Genomic DNA, 20,113 nt, shown 5'->3' on the forward strand with positions numbered 1-20,113 from the left:
CAAGGCAAAAGGTAGAGACCAAATGGCAGTTATCAGAGGGTCATCAGCCCTTCTACCCACATTAATCATGTGGCTTTCCTAATCTCTCCATCATAGATGAAAACACAAGCTGGGAATGTGATACATTTGTGTTCTGAGTACAGCATATTTTGTGAAAAGCACTTGATTTCAATAAGATTTTCATTTTTAACTCACTTTTAAGAACTTTCAATACATAACCAGCTATGAAATGACATCTCTGGCAGCTGTGGTAGCAAAAAGCACTGGGCTTCTAGAGAAGTAGGGAGTAGGGAAGTTCTAGGCTGGGGTCCCAGCTCTGGCAGTGAGCAAATCTTCTTGGTCACTGCTTGTCTGAAAAATGGGGGGAAATGGGGATAACACCTGCATCTTTGGGCTGCTGTAAGCATTCATCACGCACGTGAATGACCATTGTAAACTGCTGCAGGAGTGCCAGGGACTTCTATTTACAAACATTGGCCTGGAGATTTAGGGTTTTTCTTCCAATACAGTTCAAAATTTATAATTTTAATATGCTATCTGAAAAGTATATACTAGGAAGAATCCAAAGTAACTGAACAGTTTCATTCAAGACTCCAGTAAAAGGACGAATTGTAACATGGCTTTTCTTAGAACTGAGACCACCTATCATCATTGGAAATCTTCTCAATGGGTCAATTTGTCTCAAAGTTTTTGTTTGTCCATTTCCACATATTATCCACCCCCGCCCAGAGTCAGAAATTCTGTAAATTTGGCTTTACCAGGCAAATGTGGTTATTTATGTGTTTGTTCAGAAACTCAAAACAATCTCCAGTGTAAATGCAAAGTATTTAACATAAACGGATCTTTAAGGGTTGGTCCCCTTCCAACAGTGGACAGGCACATTCTGGTAGAGGCAGCAACAAGATGGAAAGGCCTCTTGAGAAAACATCACAACTGGGAGATAATTAATATCTAACATTTCTAAGCAGAATTTTAAAGCCTCACCTTCCCTTCCCTCAATCTGTTTAGGAGGAAAAAAAAAACGAGTAACTATCAAAATATGCTTTTTATTCAAAGAAATAACAGATTTCTTTTGAGACCCGTGTCCTTGGGTTATTGGGGTCAGAAAGTTAACTTGCTGTTTGCTAGAAAGGGTGCATAATTATTGGTTTACGTTTATTTTAAAGAGAGAGATTTCTAAAACCCCAGAGGGACTTCTGAGGCCAATACTTAGAGGCATGGATTACAATATGGGCTAAAGAAATACTAAGTCTGGGTTTCCTTTCATCTTTTAGGCTGCCCTGTTTATTTCTTCTGCAATCATAAAACAACCACATAAAGATGAATGCCTTTTATTATGAAAATTGCTGTTACATTACAGCCAACATTCCAAAACAGTATTTTAATAAACACTTGTCTTGATTATAAAGTAGAGCAAAAACCATGATCCTTTTTCAAAAGTAATTAACATCTTCTCAGTCACTTAACACAAATCAGGACACTCTGTATGCTCACCACGGTGTAGGAGATGAGATGAGGAAGAGCACCTATGTTATTCAAAACAGCTACTAGTGTTATACAGTATAAACCAACAACTTACAATAGGGCATTTTTTAAAAAGCAAAACACTGAAATGTTGAGGTGCCACAATACTTTTGAGATGGAAAAAGCCAAAGCTTGTTTCCTTTTTTCTTCCCATCCTGAGTTCAGTGTGAAGTATAGGGAAGAACACCACCAGGCTGGGGACCGATGCAGTTTTTTGCTTATTTCCCAATTGTTAGTCCTGCTTGAAAACACAGCCTGCATGCAAAACCTCCTCAGGCTGCCACTCACAGGCCTCGGAATACAGTGTTTGCACGTGGACAAATGAGGTTCTTAGCAGCTCAAAGTCAGTGTCTGAATTCCAGTGTATTCACTCTCTGTAGCGTGATAAAGAAACCAAAAACAAAATTCCTATGTTCTTTTAAGTTAAGAAGCAGAAGACTCCTATTTGGATGCATTCCACATTTTGGGGACAGAATGTGGTAGTTTTGCACAGAACCTTGCCCAACAAGAAAAAGCTTACAAAAAATTAAAACTGCAGTTTAAAAGTTCCTTTCTCCCCTCCCTTGGCAAAGAGACATGATGCACACATGACTGGAAGGGACTCAGGAAGGCAGAGTGTGGCCACTATAGTTTCAAGTACGATCTGGTTCTTGCAAAGGGATAGGGGTAACTGCAGGTGGATTCAGGCAAACCAGAAATTCAAAAATATCCATCAACTTCTTTAATATAAGAAGTTCTACTGAAAGCTTTTCTTACAGCTTCATGTAGCTGACATACCCTTTTACTGTAGGAAGGGATATCCCCTTCTTTTTTCAAACAGTAGATGAATGGTATTTTTGGAACTATCATAGGCCAAGAACTGGTCTAATCTGATTTCTTACCTCCTTTTCAATCCTCTCTTTAAACTATACAGTCCTTTTTTCTGGGCTCAGGGCTCTTATTATTAGTAAGGCTCATTCTAACAACCTAAATAACACAAAGTCCTTTCCAATTTCAACACTGTTCTTTTTTGCCACTACGGGAAGACTCCAGATGGTGTTATAACACTCTGTAGTAGATAATCCAGTTTTCAAGCTGTTATGCAGCCTAGTTAAGCTTCTCACGTTGAATCTGGTAGTAACATGCCTGGAAAAAAAGTACAAAATAATTTCAAGTTCACTTTTAAAGAAATTACATAAAGAGAGCAATGCATACGGGACTAAAGAAACAAAATCCCTTATGAACAAATTCAGTTGATGGCCCAACAGATTTAACTGATTTCACTTTTCCCTGTTCCCTTCTAGTTCCCCTATCTAGTGGCTGTCTTTTGCCTACTTGTAATTAGTATAGACAAAATTTTTTCATTTCCCATCTTATTCTAAAACAAAGTTTTTTTTACAAGCTATCTAATATTCTTCACCACGCAGAGACACCACAATTTGCCATTACTGATTAGACATTTAGAGTATACCAATCATTAAAAGGTACAACTCTAATTAGAATCACCTAGTATGATTAATAAATATACAGATTAAGCATCATTGCAGACCTGGGGAGTCGTAACTTCCAGGAATGCCTTTTTAAGAAGCACGCTGAATTATGAGTTTCCAGGTATGGGAATTACTCATACCCCAATGAATAGCACATCCAGATAACATGTAACATTTTCCATTCTTTAGTTTCTTAGGATAAATCCCCAGGAGTAGAACCATTGAGTCAAACTCCACATTTTTTGATGTTGTTGATATCTGTGTTAGTAACAATTGCTTTCCAAAAGGGTAATGGCTACTTACCCCATTATCAGCAATGTGGGAATAATAATGACTTCACTATAACCCCACCAGTAATTTTAAAACATTCTTGCTAATTTAACAGCACAAAACGGTACCTTATTTAAATCTGCAGTACTATGAGTTTCAGTGAGGTTGAGTATTTTTCTACACGTAAACTTACTAGTTCAGTTTCTTCTTTGGTGATCTGTTTAGAGATACTCTTCATATAATGTAAACACTAATAATCTAAGTCATTTGTGGCCAATATTTTCCCCAGTTTCTCCCCCTTTTCATTTATTTAATAGAAGTGCTAATGGTAGGCGGGTACAGTGGCTCACGCCTGTAATCCCAGCACTTTGCGAGGCCGAGGAGGGTGGATCATCTGAGGTCAGGAGTTCGTGACCAGCCTGGCCAACCTGGTGAAACCTCATCCCTAATAAAAATACAAAAATTAGCCAGGAGTGGTGGCAGGCACTTGTAATCCCAACTACTTGGGAGGCTGAGGTGGCAGAATCACTTGAACCTGGGAAGTGGAGGATGCAGTGAGTCAAGATCGCACCACTGCCCTCCAGCTGTTTTTCTTATTTTAATTTAGCTGTCTTTCCTTCTCTCTTCCTTTCTCTATATTTAAACCCCAAAGCATCTATATAATTTGCCATTCTACCCTCCCTCCAAAACTGCTAATAAGCTATCCAATACTTTGTTTTACCATTTGTTAAATAATTCCTCTTTTCCTTTTTGGTTTGGTGTTTCCACTTTCATGTGAAGTTTTTATTATGATGTGTTTATATGGGAGCTATCCCTTCTATTTAGGTAATTGTGTATTCCTGTGACAGTCACATACTATTTTATCTTCATTATTATAATTTTATAAATTTTACTAACTGGAAGAGTAGGTCTATTCTTTCTCATTTTTCACAAGTGTTTTTGCACTTTCTATCTGCTGTTCTTTCAATAAACTTTGGAGTGATTCTTCCAAATTCCAAGAAAAATCAAGGCGGGAAACAAATGACTTCTAAAAATCTCTCCAGGCCACCCAGATCAAAGAAGCTCATTTGTAATCTATTGGTTACAGTAAATACAAGGCAAAGAAAGAAGATGGAATTCAAATTCGTTATTTACATACTGCCTTCTGTGTTTTATCCTGTTCCATTAAATAGCACTCCTGTTGGAAACTTTCTTGGACACTAAGAATCCTTTCTGTTTCTTTTTTAGAGTTACGATTATTTATATAAATGTAAGCATTTATAACAGTTTGATCAATTTACAAGGAGGATTAGATAATGAAGAATTTGCTTTAGTATTTTAAGGAACAACTGGCTTATCCTACTTTAATATACTATATAATGTTTTAAAGTGTAGAACAAAATGTGCTCTAAAGGCACTTAAGGTTTGCATTAAACTTTTATACAAAAAAAAGTGGTTAATGGCATTTATAATATGATAAATGAAAGACAGATATGAAGATAAAAAAGTATTAAATAATAACTACACTCACCTTCAAGGTGGTGAACATTATACCCTGTTCCCCATGCTGAAGATAGGGGTCCATTAGATCCTCAATGAGGTGTACCTCAGAGCCTAAATTCCTAATCCTGCCCCAAAGAGAAAAAGATGCTGAGTTATTTTCACTTACATGTCCATTCTCCTTTTGAATCTAGTTGATGGGAAAAAGAAAGAACAGTTCAATAAAAAGGTAATGCCACAGTGGAATGGGTTAATCAATTTTTTTCTAGTGGAAGAACATACTCCTGTTGTCAGTTCAGAAAATGCAAGCAGCAGACTTTTAAAAATAACGACTCACTAATAATAAAGTCATAAAACAATTACCTGGCCCGTAGCACCACATACAAGAAAACAGGAAACAAGTCATCCATGGACCACAAGAAATCTTCCTGGAGTGATGCCAGGACACTCTGAGAGATCTCCTCAAAAGTCTGCTGGATGACCTTAAGTTTGTCTGATGGGGTAAATGTTGTGCTGTTACAGAAACAATGACAAAAAGACATCCTATAATTTTCTTAATAAAGCCATATGATCATGCGTTTTTGACAATATTCCCTCCTAGGGTTCACATGCCTTAACCTGGACACGTAGGCATTATGAGTCGTTGGAAAGGATGACTTTGTACTCCCATGGTGCTATGAGAAAAGTAGCCTCCAACTGTCTACGATTCATATATTGTTTCCTTTTACCCATGTGAAATCTCATTCTCCTAATATATGCTCTTTTCTGAACGAGAAATTTGGTTAATTTCCAATTGGCTAAAGATGTGATTATATGGATAAATTTCTGGCTTGGCTCTCCACTACTTTTGAAAATGCAAGGTCATTTTAGAGTAAAAGATAACCCAAGGGTCTCATTCTGATTTCTGATTTCCAGGTTGAGTTTGACACCATCAGCATATAGAATGGGGAAGCTTAAGGCTTAGGTAAAGATAAGATCATATTAATAATATCTTAATAGACCAAGCACTACTTCGATTTGTGTGGCTTTTCAACAAATCAGAGATTACCTGATCTGCTGCAGACATTCTACTGCTGAGGCAAAACAAGCATCTTTCGTGGTTGGCAAAACCTGCAAAAAAAGAGAGTGAAGGTCAAGGAGGAAAACTATTTTCTGCAGCAACAGAAATAAATGATATTGATGTCAGAGTGCAGGTCTTTGGTAATAACAGATGCAAACGCAAGCTTGGGTACTGTTCTATCAACGTAAAATGAAAAAGTTTTGCTATCTCAAATCCTTCCCATTAGAGAAAAGCATATTTGCTGAGGAAAAGAAAATCTGCTATACCTTTTTACTCTCTCCAAGGATTGACAAGGTTGCTGGCCAAAATTTCCTATAATGGAATCCATAAATTATTAATGTAAGTTGTTACTTATGGTAGACAAAATCCCATAAAATAGTTGACAGCTATATTGGCTTCCCTGTCCCCATTAAAAAGAACTGCTCCACAATAGGTTAAGTTTTTATAAACATTCCAGAAGTGATTTAAGAGTTTTTATCATCTCCCTAAGGGATTTGTCATTCTATATCCCAATAACCCTACACATTACAGATATTACCAAATATTTTTCCTTCACTCAGTTTTATCTCATATCTACTACTGAATTATTCCACTGAAAACAATTAAAGCACAAAATAAAAAAATAGCACAAAAATAAGAAAATACAAAAATTAGCTGGGTGCGTTGACACAGGCCTGTAATCCCAGCTAGCTGGGAGGCTGAGGCACGAGAATCACTTGAACCTGGGAGATGGAGGTTGCAGCGAGCCAAGATTGAGCCACTGCACTCCAGCCAGGGCAACAAAGCAAGACTCCGTCTCAAAAAAAAAAATTAAGGCTTATTCACTTTTCTTGGTAGCACAAATAGAGATTGGGGAGGTGGAATCAGCTTTATCACTGCCCTAGAAAGAAAACATAATAATTTAGTATTCCCTGGATAATGAGCAATAATGTCTTCTAATAAAAACAGCAGGGCTGGGCACAGTGGCTCACACCTGTAATCCCAGCACGTTGGGAGGCTGAGGCGAGCCCATCACTTGAGGCAAAGAGTTCGAGACCAGCCTGGCCGACACGGCAAAACTCCATCTATACCAAAAATACAAAAATCAGCTGAGCATGGTGCCACACGCCTGTAATCCCAGCTACTTGGGAGGCTTGGACGAGAATTGCTTGAACCTGGGAGGTAGAGGTTGCAGTGAGCTGAGATTGCACCACTGCACTCCTGCCTGCATGACAGAGCGAAACTCTCTTTCAAAAAAACCAAACAAACAAAAAACACTTCAAAACCTTTAACTTAAAAATTGCAAATGGAGAGGGAGGAGAGAAAAGAAGAGAAGGAAGAATGCCAAAGATATGTATTCTGCTCTAAAGAGCTATAAAATACCAGGCAAAATAGCTCAGACTTACTATATATATGTATATATAAAAATATATATTATATATTACTATACATAATATATAAAATATATTACTAATATATAATAAATATATATTACTATATATATGAAAACATAATAAAAAACACATTCCAAAGAATCAGCAGGTTTCATACTCATCTCCAAATAGTCTCAGAAATAAAGATTATTAACTATCACTATTTTGTTAAATAAGACGTATGCAAAAAAGTAAATAATTACAAGCCATATATATAATTAGATATCAAAGTGCCAAATTTCCAATAATGCAGTTTGCATTTTAAATTAAAACCATTTGGTTGTGCTTGTAACTACTACCCTTACCTCTGCACCCCAAGAAAGCCCAGGAGAGCAATATCTGGCTGCTTATTTAGTCGAAGGACACATTCCCAGTAAATGTCTTCCTCGCGATCATTATCCAAAGCATAAAGCATAAACAGCGGTGGGTAGAGCCGAGGTAGCAGCACAGGAAGCAATAATCCAGAACTCGTTACTACATAACTACAAAATAATGGGGTGGGAGGAAAGGAGCATTTTTCATATTAAAATTGAATACAGAATCCAAGATAGAGCTTCAGTTTCAAAAAGTCAAAAGTAGAGATGGGAAGTTTTAAAGAAGTTATAATATTAACTCTGCTCTTTACATATGGAGTTGATATGAGGACATTATCTATAATTTTGCCTTAGAGGAAACTGTGAATTCTTTTCATGAATTAAAAAGCTCACTGAAAACCTACTTTGCTTCCATTTTGAGGCTGATTTCTCTGAGGTTATTCTAGGACAGTGTGATGTTACTTCCTTTGCTAAGCAGCCTTTGTGCTCAGATCATCTGTGGTTGCTTTTTCCTGGGGTATGGCTAATAGTACTCGAGAGACCTAAGAGGGACCTCAGAGGGGGCACCTACCCAGCTACATTTTTTTTTTTTTTTTTTTTGAGACAGGTCTCACTTTGTCACCCAGGCTGGAGCGTAATGGTGCAGTCACAGCTCACTGCAGTCTTTAATGTCCCAGGCCCAAGTGATCCTCTCATCTCAGCCTCACAAGTAGCTGAGCCCGTAGGTGTGTGCCACCATGCCCTGCTAATTGTTTTTTTATTTTTGTAGAGATGGGGTCTCCTTATGTTGCCCAGGCTGCTCTTGAACTCCTAAGATCAAGCAATCCTCCCACCTCAGCCTCCCAAAGTGTGGGATTACAGGTGGGAGCCACTGTGGCTGGCCCCAACCATATCATTTTAGAAATGAGGAAATAGATCTAGAGAACATACTTTCTCCCTGGGACTCTTTGAGTAAGATCATCTAGTCACCACTCCCTTTCTTCACTGTCCCCACCCAACTCCATTTACCCTGGCTCTGGTGATTCAGATCGGGAATCTGACTTCCCAGTGCAAAAAGACTTCCTTTCGGTTGGCAGAGGAGCAGAGAGAGGAATTGTGCTGCCTTCGTCAGGCAGCTCAGGAAATAAGAACCTAAGGAAGAATAAAAAATATAATTATACAATTATACCTCTAGGGGGGTTGAAAAGCATAAAAACACATTTCCATTAGCTATGAAAGCAAGCTTTATTATCAACTAAGTATTTTAGTTCCCTGAGAAAACTGATGTTTCTGACAGGATAAAATTAAGAATGCAGCTAATGAATAATACCACTACAAAATCTTCACGTGCTATGATTTTCTTCTGTCTAGATACTAAGGAATGGAGAATTCCGATCTATATGAGATATGTTTTCCTTACTGGCAAATCTCATCTGAGGTCAATTTATATTAACTGAGCAAGGACCACTCTTCTAGAACATAAGCAAACACCGACAGAAATTAAATGTCCAACATTAAGGAAAAAATGATTATAGAAGACACAATGTAAAGTTTTATTTTATTTTTATAGATTCAGGGGGCACATATGCAGTTGTGTTGAATGGATTTATCAGATAGTGGTAAAGTCTGGGCTTCTGGTGTACCCATCACCTGAACAGTGAACACTGTATCCTATCAGTAAGTTTTCAACCCTCACCCCCTCCCACACACACTCCCCTCTTTTAGAGTCCTCAGTGTCTATTATTTCCCTCTGTACTCAACATAAAATTTAAAAATGTGTTTTTAAAAGTTGATGAAAATTAATTTTTCAAATGATCAAGGGGATAAATTGGTGAGGAATTTTTTTTCCTGGGCTTTGAGTTCTGCCACAGATTTCATCTCTAACTTCTTGTATGCTAGTGGACTCTACCATAAATAAGTTTATTTTCTCTTATTTTTACGGACTTAAATTTTGGCCCTTTAAAGGCAATATGCAGTCTTCTCTATTTTTGTAGACTTACATCTTGCACCTCCATCTGCCCTAATTGTAGAGTTGAAAAAACTAAAAAAGGTCAGGACACTTATTTTCATTATACTCATCTAGCTAATGTCAGAGCTAGCCCAGGCTAGTGATCTTTTTAATAGATCACACTTCTCCCTCAAAACCTGAAACACTTCCAATGTTGAGGCAAACAATATATGGAAGTTCTGGGACAAATTTACAAACTTTTGTATAATTATCTCACTATAATATTTACTTGTTGGCTTCAACTCAGTAAAAGATCTTGTATCTCACAAGCTTAAATCTGTTTGTTGCCTGGAACTCTCTTCCCAAAGATGCTTACTGTCTCATTTAATTGCCTTCTTCGAGTCTCTGCTCAAATACCACCACCGTATTAGTCAGCCTGCTCTGACCTTCTCTTTAAAATAATAGCATCTCACACCTAGTACTCTTTATTTTTCTCTATAGTGCTAATCACTCTGACATACTACATATACTTTTTGTTTACTCTTTTCCCCCATTAGAATGTAAGCCCCATGACAGCAAAGATTGTTTGTCTTTGTTCACTGATAAATCCCTTGAGAGCCTAGAATGATGGCTATTACATAGAAATGCTCCATAAATATTTGTTAAATAAATGAACGTATGTGATACTGTTGCCAAAGGAGAAGACACAAAAACTCAGGGACAAAACTTTATATTAAACTTCATCTACTCTGTGGTTGGGTTTTACATACATGATTTTGCCTAGAGACTGAATCTAAATAAGACGACTACTATACTTCATACCAAAATTAGAATTTTAAAACCCCAAACATTTATTTTAGCTTTCTGTTACACTTAGTAAGACATAAAAATAAATAAATAACAATAGCTAAGGTTCATCTTTTTTATGTTTATAGCTTACACATACATTTAAAACATGTTTTATTTAATCTATTAAAGGACTGTGGCATAAAACTATTTTCTTGATGATTCAGGGTGAAACTACGCAAGCATTGGCATAAAATAGTATTCCATAGTCTGCAGACTTTAGTGAAAAGCTCTCTTACCTCACCAGCTGGAAAATTCGCTTAAGATAGGACTTAATCTCCTTTACAGCCTCCTGCAATAACCTGCGGTTGGCTCCTACACCCACGTATGTCATTCTATACACTGCAACCAGTGTTTCCACAAGCCTGCCCAGGGGGTGCAGAGGAGTGTCACAGGCCTGAGTGGGAAGATATCAATGAAGTCAGTTGATGTGCATTAACAGCAGAAACAATCCATCAATAAGAAACAACTTCATAAATGACAAACAATTGTCAAAATGTCAGGAGTCAATTTTGGGACCAGGAATATTCAAATACTTCGATTTTTTTGAAAGTACTGAATCTACCCCATTTATATGAAGCTGGAGTTCCTAATCTTGATCAAAGAATCTCCTTAACATTTTGGGCAAATAGCTTTGGAAGTACTGATATGGAATACCACTAAAACAAAGATTCTGCTGGATGTGATGGCTCATGCCTATAGTCCCAGCTACTACGGAAGCTGAGGCAGGAGGATCGATTGAGCTCAGGAGTTTGAGGCCAGCCTGAGCAACACAGTGAGAACCCCCATCTCTTAAAAAAAAAGAAAAAAAAAAAGAAAAAAGAATACAAAATTTTAAAAAGATTCAAATATACTTTAAACTTCACAAAAATGATATAAAAATGTTACCTTGGAGAAAACTAAACATTGACTGTTGATGATACTCTGAAACAGTCATCCTTCAGTTCCCCTGACTTCTCAGAATACTCCTTCCTGCACTTCCCATCAATATACATCACACTTTAAATTGTAGCTGGTCTTACAAGGTTTCGAAGGAAGCAAAGAGCCTATCCAGGGGTGAGGGCAGCATGCTTTACATATACAATCTCTAGTTTGCTAATGTTATTAACAAAAAGCAATTTTAAACTCTAATCTTATTTCTTAAGAACCCCCTTGAATGCCTTAAAAAACTTTAAAAAGTTCTATCATAATAATGGGACAATCTTTAGGTAGAAATGTAATCTTGGTAGTTTGATAATTAACAAAAGAAATGCCCAGGATGCAAAAACAGGATTAGAATAACATTAAGCTGTGAGTCTATCTGAATGATATACTGTGGTAGGTGAATCATTAATTCACAAGACCAATGTAATTTTTACTCTAGTTTACCTTTATTAAATATTTCCTGATGTCATCATATTTCTCCACAGAGAAGGCACCAACATGCTGTGGAATGAATTCCAAACTCTCTAGTGTCTGAGTCTGTGAACGACTTAATATTTCTGGACTATAAAAAGGGAAAGAAAATTCTATTGTATTTCACTTCAAGAAAGCAAGATACATGTAAATAGTCACAGGAAACACAATCACTAGCTCCAGTCAAAGTGGAGCATCCAACATAGTACTAAACCCAACGAACTCAGAAATCATCACGATCCTGCTATTAGGTACTCAGTTTACATAACATTCATTCAAAAAATCAGGTAGTGTTACTTTGTACCAACTGCAATAAATTAATGAAGATTCTACTCCAATCTAAACCATGGTGTTGGAAATAATATGACATTAGCTTGAAGATAAATACAATATTAGCTTGAAGGTGATAGACCCGTTGGTGACAACACAAAAATGGAATAAAAGGAATAAAAGAGGGAAGGGAGCTAAGGAAAAAGGGAAATAAGTCAAAGGGCAAAGGAAGAAATGAAAATGAGGTTAAGAAGCAAGGAGATAATGACACTCCAACAGGTGACAATGTAAGCATATAACAGGTAAACAGAAACTGGATGAAGAGGCTAAGAGAAAACACACGCTAGTAATCAACTGAAATTTTTGGTAATAGTATTCTGTCATTAGATGACAACCAATGAGAAACTGAAAACTGTGCATAATCATTAGAGATTTTAGATAAACACATAAGATCTTTGTGGTAGCAACATAATTTTATATAAAGAGTTCATTCATATTCACTTCTTAGAAACACCTAACAACAGTTAACCCAGGTTAACCAAAGGGCTAAAGTCTTAAGGTCGAACTGACAGGCTGTACTAAGCTGACCATCTGTATCACGCACAAGGGGCAGTCAATGGCTTTCATCAATTCTGAGAGTTTTCTTCTACTGATAGAGTAGAAGGTAACAATTATGAACTTCATGAATGAAATACCAAAATCAATTCCTATTTATCCCAAATACAGAGAAAAAATTACTTCTTTCTACATTGAATTTCTTGAAACACACACACACGAATTTCAAGCAAGGAAAAATTATACTATGGTTTACTTTAAGTATCAATTTTGGGGATACTCCATTAGATAGACTCTAAACTAATCTCTCCAGGCTAGAATAACAATTAGTATTTGTTAGACTTGACTGTGAAATATTTAAAGTTCCTGAAGTATCTTTCAGCCTTTGGAATTTAATTTCTATGTAACTATACTTTAGTATATTAAAATTATTTGAATATTGGTAATTTATTTAAAGAATCTGGTAACTTTTAGCAAACTAGAACATTTAATTATTCAGAACAAACATTTACATTCTGAATAAATGGATACTTGCTCAATTTTTCTTCAATTCCTTTTAGAAAGCAACTGACATATGGAAATGAAGACCAGCATAAAACTCATTTAAAAATTAACTGTACGTAGTTACATGCACAGATTAAAGTATGCTCCTTGATATTTTAACAACGAAGGCACAGCTCAAACAAACCATTATCTAGAATTAAACTCAAGAAAGTCATAGTTAATTAGGAAGTTTTACTGCAGGGATTAGTAAATTCTTTAGGTCCAAATGCTAAGCAATGCTTGTGGGAGTTACTGGTCAAGTTAAAGAAGAAAGGCAGATGGAGAAAAGCAGGAGAAAAAAAAAAAGAAAAGAAAAGAAGGTGAAAAAGAGAAAACTTTAAAAAGGAGAAAAAGAAAGAAAAAGAGAGAAATGAACAAGTACATCTGTAACTTTTCTTTCAGTATTTCAAAAATGTTGGGCCACTTCCTTCTGGCTTCTAAGGTTTCTAATGAGAAATATGCAGTCATTTGAATTGCTGATTTCCTATTATTTCACTCTAGCTGCTTTCAAGATCTTTGTCCATGAATTTTAATATATGTCTATACATGGTTATCTGTGGTTTTTCCCAAGATGGAGTTCGTTCAGCTACTTGAATCTATAGGTTTCACGTCTTTTTACTAAACTTGAGAAGTTTTCAACCATTATTTCTTCACAAAATGTTCCATCCCTCATTCTTTCTCCTTTTCTTTCTTTTTTTTTTTTTTGAGATGGAGTTTTGCTATTTTTGCCCAGGCTGGAGTGCAATGGTGCTATCTCGGCTCACTGCAACCTCCGCCTCCCGAGTTCCAGCGATTCTCCTGCCTCAGCCTCCTAAGTAGCTGGGATTACAGGCACCTGCCACCACGCCCATGCCAATTTTGTATTTTTAGTAGATACGGGGTTTTGCTATGTTGGCCAGGCTGGTCTCAAACTCCTGACCTCAGGTGATCTGCCTGCCTCAGCCTCCCAAAGTGCTGGGATTACAGGTGCGTGCCACCATGCCCAGCCCATTCTTTCTCCTTTTCTTCTGGAATTCTAAGGAAACAAATTTAGACCCACAAGTCCTTGACCCTGTGTTCACTTTTTTATTTTTTCATGTTTTTTCTCTCAATTGTTTAGACTTGATAATCCGTATTGATCTATCTTCAGGTTCACGGACTCTTCCATTGCCATCTCTATTCCGCCACTGAGTTCACACAATAAGTGATTTTGGTTAGTGTAATTTTCAACCCCAAAATTTTGATTTGGCTCTTCTTTATATCTTCTGTTTCTTTGCTGATACATTTGTTCTAATATTTATTTCAAGGGTGTTTGTGATTGCACATGTGAATATTTTATAATAGTTGCTTTAAAGTTCTTGTCAGACAACTTCAACATCTATGTCATCTGTTTATATTTATTGATTCTCTTTCCTGAAATAAATTGAGATTTTCATGGTTCTTTCATTGCTGAGTAATTTTGGTTAATGTCTTGGATATTTTGAGCATTATAAAACTCTGGGTCTTGTTTATATCCTGTGGAGAATGTTGACATTCAAAAAACAGTAAACATAGCAGGCTTGAAACTGTTATCTTTAGAAGGACCTGAGCTAGGTGTGGTAGCTCACGCCTGCAATCCCAGCAGTTTGTGAGACCAAGGCAGGAGGATTTCTTGAGGCCAGGAGTTCGAGACCAGCCTGGATAACATAGTAAGACCCTGTCTCTGTTTATAAAAATGAAATAAAATAAAAAAGAACCTGCTTATAAGGTTGACCCTTGGCTGGCACTTGGGAATTAAGCTTCGTAAAAGTTCCATATACTGACAAAGGTGTTCTGCTGTCCTTGGATTAACAATGTGATTTATGGTGAACATCTGCTTTCCTGTAAGCTGGGACTGTGGAATTTGGCAACTGCCAGGCACAGGGTGCCTATGTGACCCGCCCCCAATATAAACCCTGGGCACTGAGTCTCTAGTGGGCTTCCCTGGGCTTAAGCATGAGACACGTGTGCATTTTGCTGCAGGGAAAACTGTGTTGTGTGTGACTCATCCCAGAAAGGAGAGATCATGGAAAGCTTACACATGGATTCCTCCAGACTCTACCTGTGTCTTTTTCCCTTATGATCTGGTTGTGCGTCCCTACCATGTTGCTGTAACCTTACTTGTGAGTACAACTATATGCTGAGTCTTGTGAATTCTTCTAGCAAATCACTGAATGTGTAAGTGATACTGAGAATCCCTAAAACAGCAGATATTTTTGCTTTAGTCTCCTGTGGGCCATGGTGCCAATGCCAGTTCACTTCTCAAAGCCTTTGCATCCTTCCTGGGTTTGTTCTGTGAGTGTACAACTTAATGACTACCCTGGGACCTGAGTGGTCAACCTATGAGCTTGGTTCTCAAACTCTCTGGTACTAATTAGGATCAAATCCATACATGTGCAGGTCTAGGGTGAGCCCAGGAGTTCACAAACAACTTTATGGCCTTGTTTCCCAGAGCTCTTCTCTCCATCACATCCCCAGTATTTTCTGGTTCTCAGGCACCCCTTTTTAGGTCCTCTGGCCAAAAACTGTCCACTTCCATGATTGTGCCACATCTAGGGACAGATGGTGGGAGAACAGAGAACAAAGCCAAAAATGCAGTGGGGTTGGGGCTTGGCCTTCTCTTGACCTAAGGAGCCACCAAAGGGGAAAGAAGATTCCACTCTCTCAAGAGTTTTGACTTTTGCAAGTTTCCTGTTCATGCCTGCTCCAGCTGCTGCCATTACTGCCACAGAAGGTCCTGGAGGCTTGGACATGAGAGAATAGAGAAAAAAGACAGAAAGAAAACTGAGAATATATCAACCACTCTGAGTTTTAGGAGTCCCTTTGTCACTCCTTAAGCCAGAACCAGAGGGATTTTTTCTGTATCCCTGTCTGTCTGCACCACAGTACTTGCTTTCACGTTTCAGGCTGCACTGAGTTCTGGCTGAGGGATATTGGAGCAAAACATCTAAGTAAACTCACCACTGGTTTTGTGGTACTTTGAATTCAGGTTTTCTTCCTCAATCTACTTGTTGATACTTATTTTTCAGAGTTCATAAATAACTGTCCATGTATTCTGTTCAGGTTTAATAGTTGAGTTCAACAGAAGATAAAGAAAGTGTGTTTTAATCCCTCTTACTCAGAAGCACAAGTACATCATTAACTTTTAAATTAAATGTAGTGAGCCTTGACTACTTACTGGTCTTAAGTTTCATCTTCCTAACATGCTCTGCTGTATGTTGAACAGGTGTTCACTCACCTGTCTCTGTGCTGGCGCCGACTGGTGGTCAAGGCCACAGCAATATTGTCCCATGCTTTCCAAACTTCCCCTTGGCCTGGGCCCTCGCAGCCCAGTTGGCGCCAACATTCGTCAAACACCGCTTTCCATTTCTCATCAGCTGGCACTGCCAGGTTTCCTAGCTTCCTGCTAATAAAGTCATATCAACCTTTTATTAATCATTTCTTTTGTGCAAACTTGTTCCAAAGAACAGAAACTTTCTAACATACAACTGAGAATGCTTTTTTTGTGACCAAAACTGCCAAGACTGATGGTAATTCTATTTTTAAAACACTAAATGAAAATTCTAAAGGAATGTTTTTTAGCTAATTATTGTTTTTGGGATATTAAAGTGTATGGAATATTAAGTACAAAGCAAACCAATGGACTCTGCCTCCTATAATTCCACAGAATTAATTAAAAAAAATTGATTCGGCCGGGCGCGGTGGCTCATGCCTGTAATCCCAGCACTTTGGGAGGCTGAGGCGGGCGGATCACGAGGTCAGGAGATCGAGACCATCCTGGCTAACACGGCGAAACCCCATCTCTACTAAAAATACAAAAAATTAGCCGGGTGAGGTGGCAGGTGCCTGTAGTCCCAGCTACGTGGGAGGCTGAGGCAGGAGAATGGCGTGAACCCCGGGGGGCGGAGTCTGCAGTGAGCCGAGATTGCGCCACTGCACTCCAGCCTGGGTGAAAGAGCGAGACTCCGTCTCAAAAAAAAAAAAAAAAAAAATTGATTCCTGGCCAGGTGTGGTGGCTCATGTCTGTAATCCTAGCACTCTGGGAGGCCAAGGCAGGCAGAACACCTGAGGTCAGGAGTTCAAGACCAGCCTGGCCAACATGGTGAAACTCTGTCTCTACTAAAAACACAAAAAAATTGGCTGGGCGTGGTGGCTCATGCCTGTAATCCTAGCACTTTGGGAGGCCAAAGAGGGTGGATCACCTGAGGTCAGGAGTTCGAGACCAGCCAGGCCAACATGGCAAAACCCCATCTCTACTAAAAATACAAAAATTAGCTGGGCATGGTGGCGCATGCCTGTAATTCCAGCTACTTGGGAGGCTGGGGCAGAAGAATTGCTTGAACCCAGAAGGCGGAGGTTGCAGTGAGCCGAGATCGCACCACTGCACTCCAGCCTGAGTGACAGAGTGATGCTCCATCTCAAAAAAAAAAAAAAAAAAAAAAAATTAGCCACGCGTGGTGGCCCACACCTGTAATCCCAACTACTCAGGAGGCTACAGCAGGAGAATCGCTTGAACCTGGGAGGCAGAGGTTGCAGTGAGCTGAGATCACGCCACTGCAGTCCAGCGTGGGTGACAAAGTGAGACTCCATCTCAAAAAAAAAAAAAAAAAAAAAAAAATTTACACATTTAAAAAAATAAATAAAAATTGATTCCTGTTAGAACAAAGACTTTCTGAACCTTGCACATCTTATAATGAGAATTTAAAATGCATTACATACTGGGTTCTAAAAGACTCTAAGAATAAACATGGTACAGAAAACATATCCTTGGGAACAAAAAACTGAGGTGCTACCAAATATAATAATAAAATTAAAGCTGCAATCAATAAAGAAAAATAGACATATGCCAAAAACTGTCCACTTCTGTGATTGTGCCACATCTAGGGATAGATGGTGGGAGAACAGAGAATAAAGCCAAAAATGCAATGGGGTTGGGCATAATTTACTTAGATTTTGCCTTTTTTTCCTCATATATGCAGATTTTACTATTCCACTTGGGCTGTGTGTTTGTGTGTGTGTGTGTATGTGTGTGTGTATGTTCTTTACTTTTCAAAATCACGTTGTGTACAGATTCCATTTAAGAATGCTCTTTTTTTTTTTTTTTATTATACTTTAGGGTTTTAGGGTACATGTGCACAATGTGCAGGTTTGTTACATATGTATCCATGTGCCATGTTGACTTCCTGCACCCATTAACTCGTCATTTAGCATTAGGTGTATCTCCTAATGCTGTCCCTCCCCCCTCCCCCCACCCCACAACAGTCCCCGGAGTGTGATGTTCCCCTTCCTGTGTCCATGAGTTCTCATTGTTCAATTCCCACCTATGAGTGAGAACATGCGGTGTTTGGTTTTTTGTCCTTGCGATAGTTTACTGAGAATGATGTTTTCCAGTTTCATCCATGTCCCTACAAAGGACACGAACTCATCATTTTTTATGGCTGCATAGTATTCCATGGTGTATATGTGCCACATTTTCTTAATCCAGTCTATCGTTGTTGGACATTTGGGTTGGTTCCAACTCTTTGCTATTGTGAATAGTGCCGCAATAAACATACGTGTGCATGTGTCTTTATAGCAGCATGATTTATAGTCCTTTGGGTATATACCCAGGAATGGGATGGCTGGGTCAAATGGTATTTCTAGTTCTAGATCCCTGAGGAATCGCCACACTGACTTCCAAAATGGTTGAACTAGTTTACAGTCCCACCAACAGTGTAAAAGTGTTCCTATTTCTCCACATCCTCTCCAGCACCTGTTGTTTCCTGATTTTTTAATGACGCCCATTCTAACTGGTGTGAGATGGTATCTCACTGTGGTTTTGATTTGCATTTCTCTGATGGCCAGTGATGATGAGCATTTTTTCATGTGTTTTTTGGCTGCATACATGTCTTCTTCTGAGAAGTGTCTGTTCATGTCCTCTGCCCACTTTTTGATGGGGTTCTTTGTTTTTTTCTTGTAAATTTGTTTGAGTTCATTGTAGATTCTGGATATTAGCCCTTTGTCAGATGAGTAGGTTGCAAAAATTTTCTCCCATTCTGTAGGTTGCCTGTTCACTCTGATGATAGTTTCTTTTGCTGTGCAGAAGCTCTTTAGTTTAATGAGATCCCATTTGTCGATTTTGGCTTTTGTTGCCATTGCTTTTGGTGTTTTAGACATGAAGTCTTTGCCCACGCCTATGTCCTGAATGGTATTGCCTAGGTTTTCTTGTAGGATTTTAATGGTTTTAGGTCTAACATATAAGTCTTTAATCCATCTTGAATTAATTTTTGTATAAGGTGTAAGGAAGGGATCCAGTTGCAGCTTTCTACATATGGCTAGCCAGTTTTCCCAGCACCATTTATTAAATAGGGAATCCTTTCCCCATTTCTTGTTTTTGTCAGGTTTGTCAAAGATCAGATAGTTGTAGCTATGTGGCATCATTTCTGAGGGCTCTGTTCTGTTCCATTGATCTACGTCCCTGTTGTGGTACCAGTACCATGCTGTTTTGGTTACTGTAGCCTTGTAGTAGAGTTTAAAGTCAGGTAGCGTGATGCCTCCAGCTTTGTTCTTTTGGCTTAGGATTGACTTGGCGATGCGGGCTCTTTTTTGGTTCCATATGAACTTTAAAGTAGTTTTTTCCAATTCTGTGAAGAAAGTCATTGGTAGCTTGATGGGGATGGCATTGAATCTATAAATTACCTTGGGCAGTATGGCCATTTTCACGATATTGATTCTTCCAACCCATGAGCATGGAATGTTCTTCCATTTGTTTGTATTCTCTTTTATTTCATTGAGCAGTGGTTTGTAGTTCTCCTTGAAGAGGTCCTTCACATCCCTTGTAAGTTGGATTCCTAGGTATTTTATTCTCTTTGAAGCAATTGTGAATGAGAGTTCACTCATGATTTGGCTCTCTGTTTGTCTGTAATTGGTGTACAAGAATGCTTGTGATTTTTGTACATTAATTTTGTATCCTGAGACTTTGCTGAAGTTGCTAATCAGCTTAAGGAGATTTTGGGCTGAGACAATGGGGTTTTCTAGGTATACAATCATGTCATCTGCAAACAGGGACAATT

The 20,113-nt window shown here is 38.3% G+C and overlaps 1 protein-coding gene across 7 annotated transcripts in view; it reads right to left on the minus strand.

The window, feature by feature from the left end:
- Positions 1-1,315: 1,315 nt before the first annotated feature.
- Positions 1,316-20,113, minus strand: part of ALS2 (alsin Rho guanine nucleotide exchange factor ALS2) — an 88,340-nt gene continuing 69,542 nt past the window's right edge. For 5 of the 7 annotated variants that reach the window (XM_055290225.2, XM_063644882.1, XM_055290226.2 and 2 more), the window contains 10 exons: positions 16,300-16,467; positions 11,670-11,787; positions 10,541-10,698; positions 8,537-8,659; positions 7,520-7,696; positions 6,069-6,114; positions 5,791-5,852; positions 5,106-5,255; positions 4,774-4,870; positions 1,316-2,649 (listed from right to left, as the gene is read on the minus strand). In XM_055290225.2, the coding sequence (XP_055146200.1) occupies positions 2,611-2,649; positions 4,774-4,870; positions 5,106-5,255; positions 5,791-5,852; positions 6,069-6,114; positions 7,520-7,696; positions 8,537-8,659; positions 10,541-10,698; positions 11,670-11,787; positions 16,300-16,467 (1,138 nt within the window). In that variant the 3' untranslated portion in view covers positions 1,316-2,610. The remainder of the gene's footprint in view (positions 2,650-4,773; positions 4,871-5,105; positions 5,256-5,790; positions 5,853-6,068; positions 6,115-7,519; positions 7,697-8,536; positions 8,660-10,540; positions 10,699-11,669; positions 11,788-16,299; positions 16,468-20,113) is intronic. The other 2 variants (XM_055290228.2, XM_063644884.1) reach the window with 1 other exon arrangement.

The sequence above is a fragment of the Symphalangus syndactylus genome, chromosome 8 (genome assembly GCF_028878055.3).
Source record: "Symphalangus syndactylus isolate Jambi chromosome 8, NHGRI_mSymSyn1-v2.1_pri, whole genome shotgun sequence".
NCBI lineage: Eukaryota > Metazoa > Chordata > Mammalia > Primates > Hylobatidae > Symphalangus > Symphalangus syndactylus.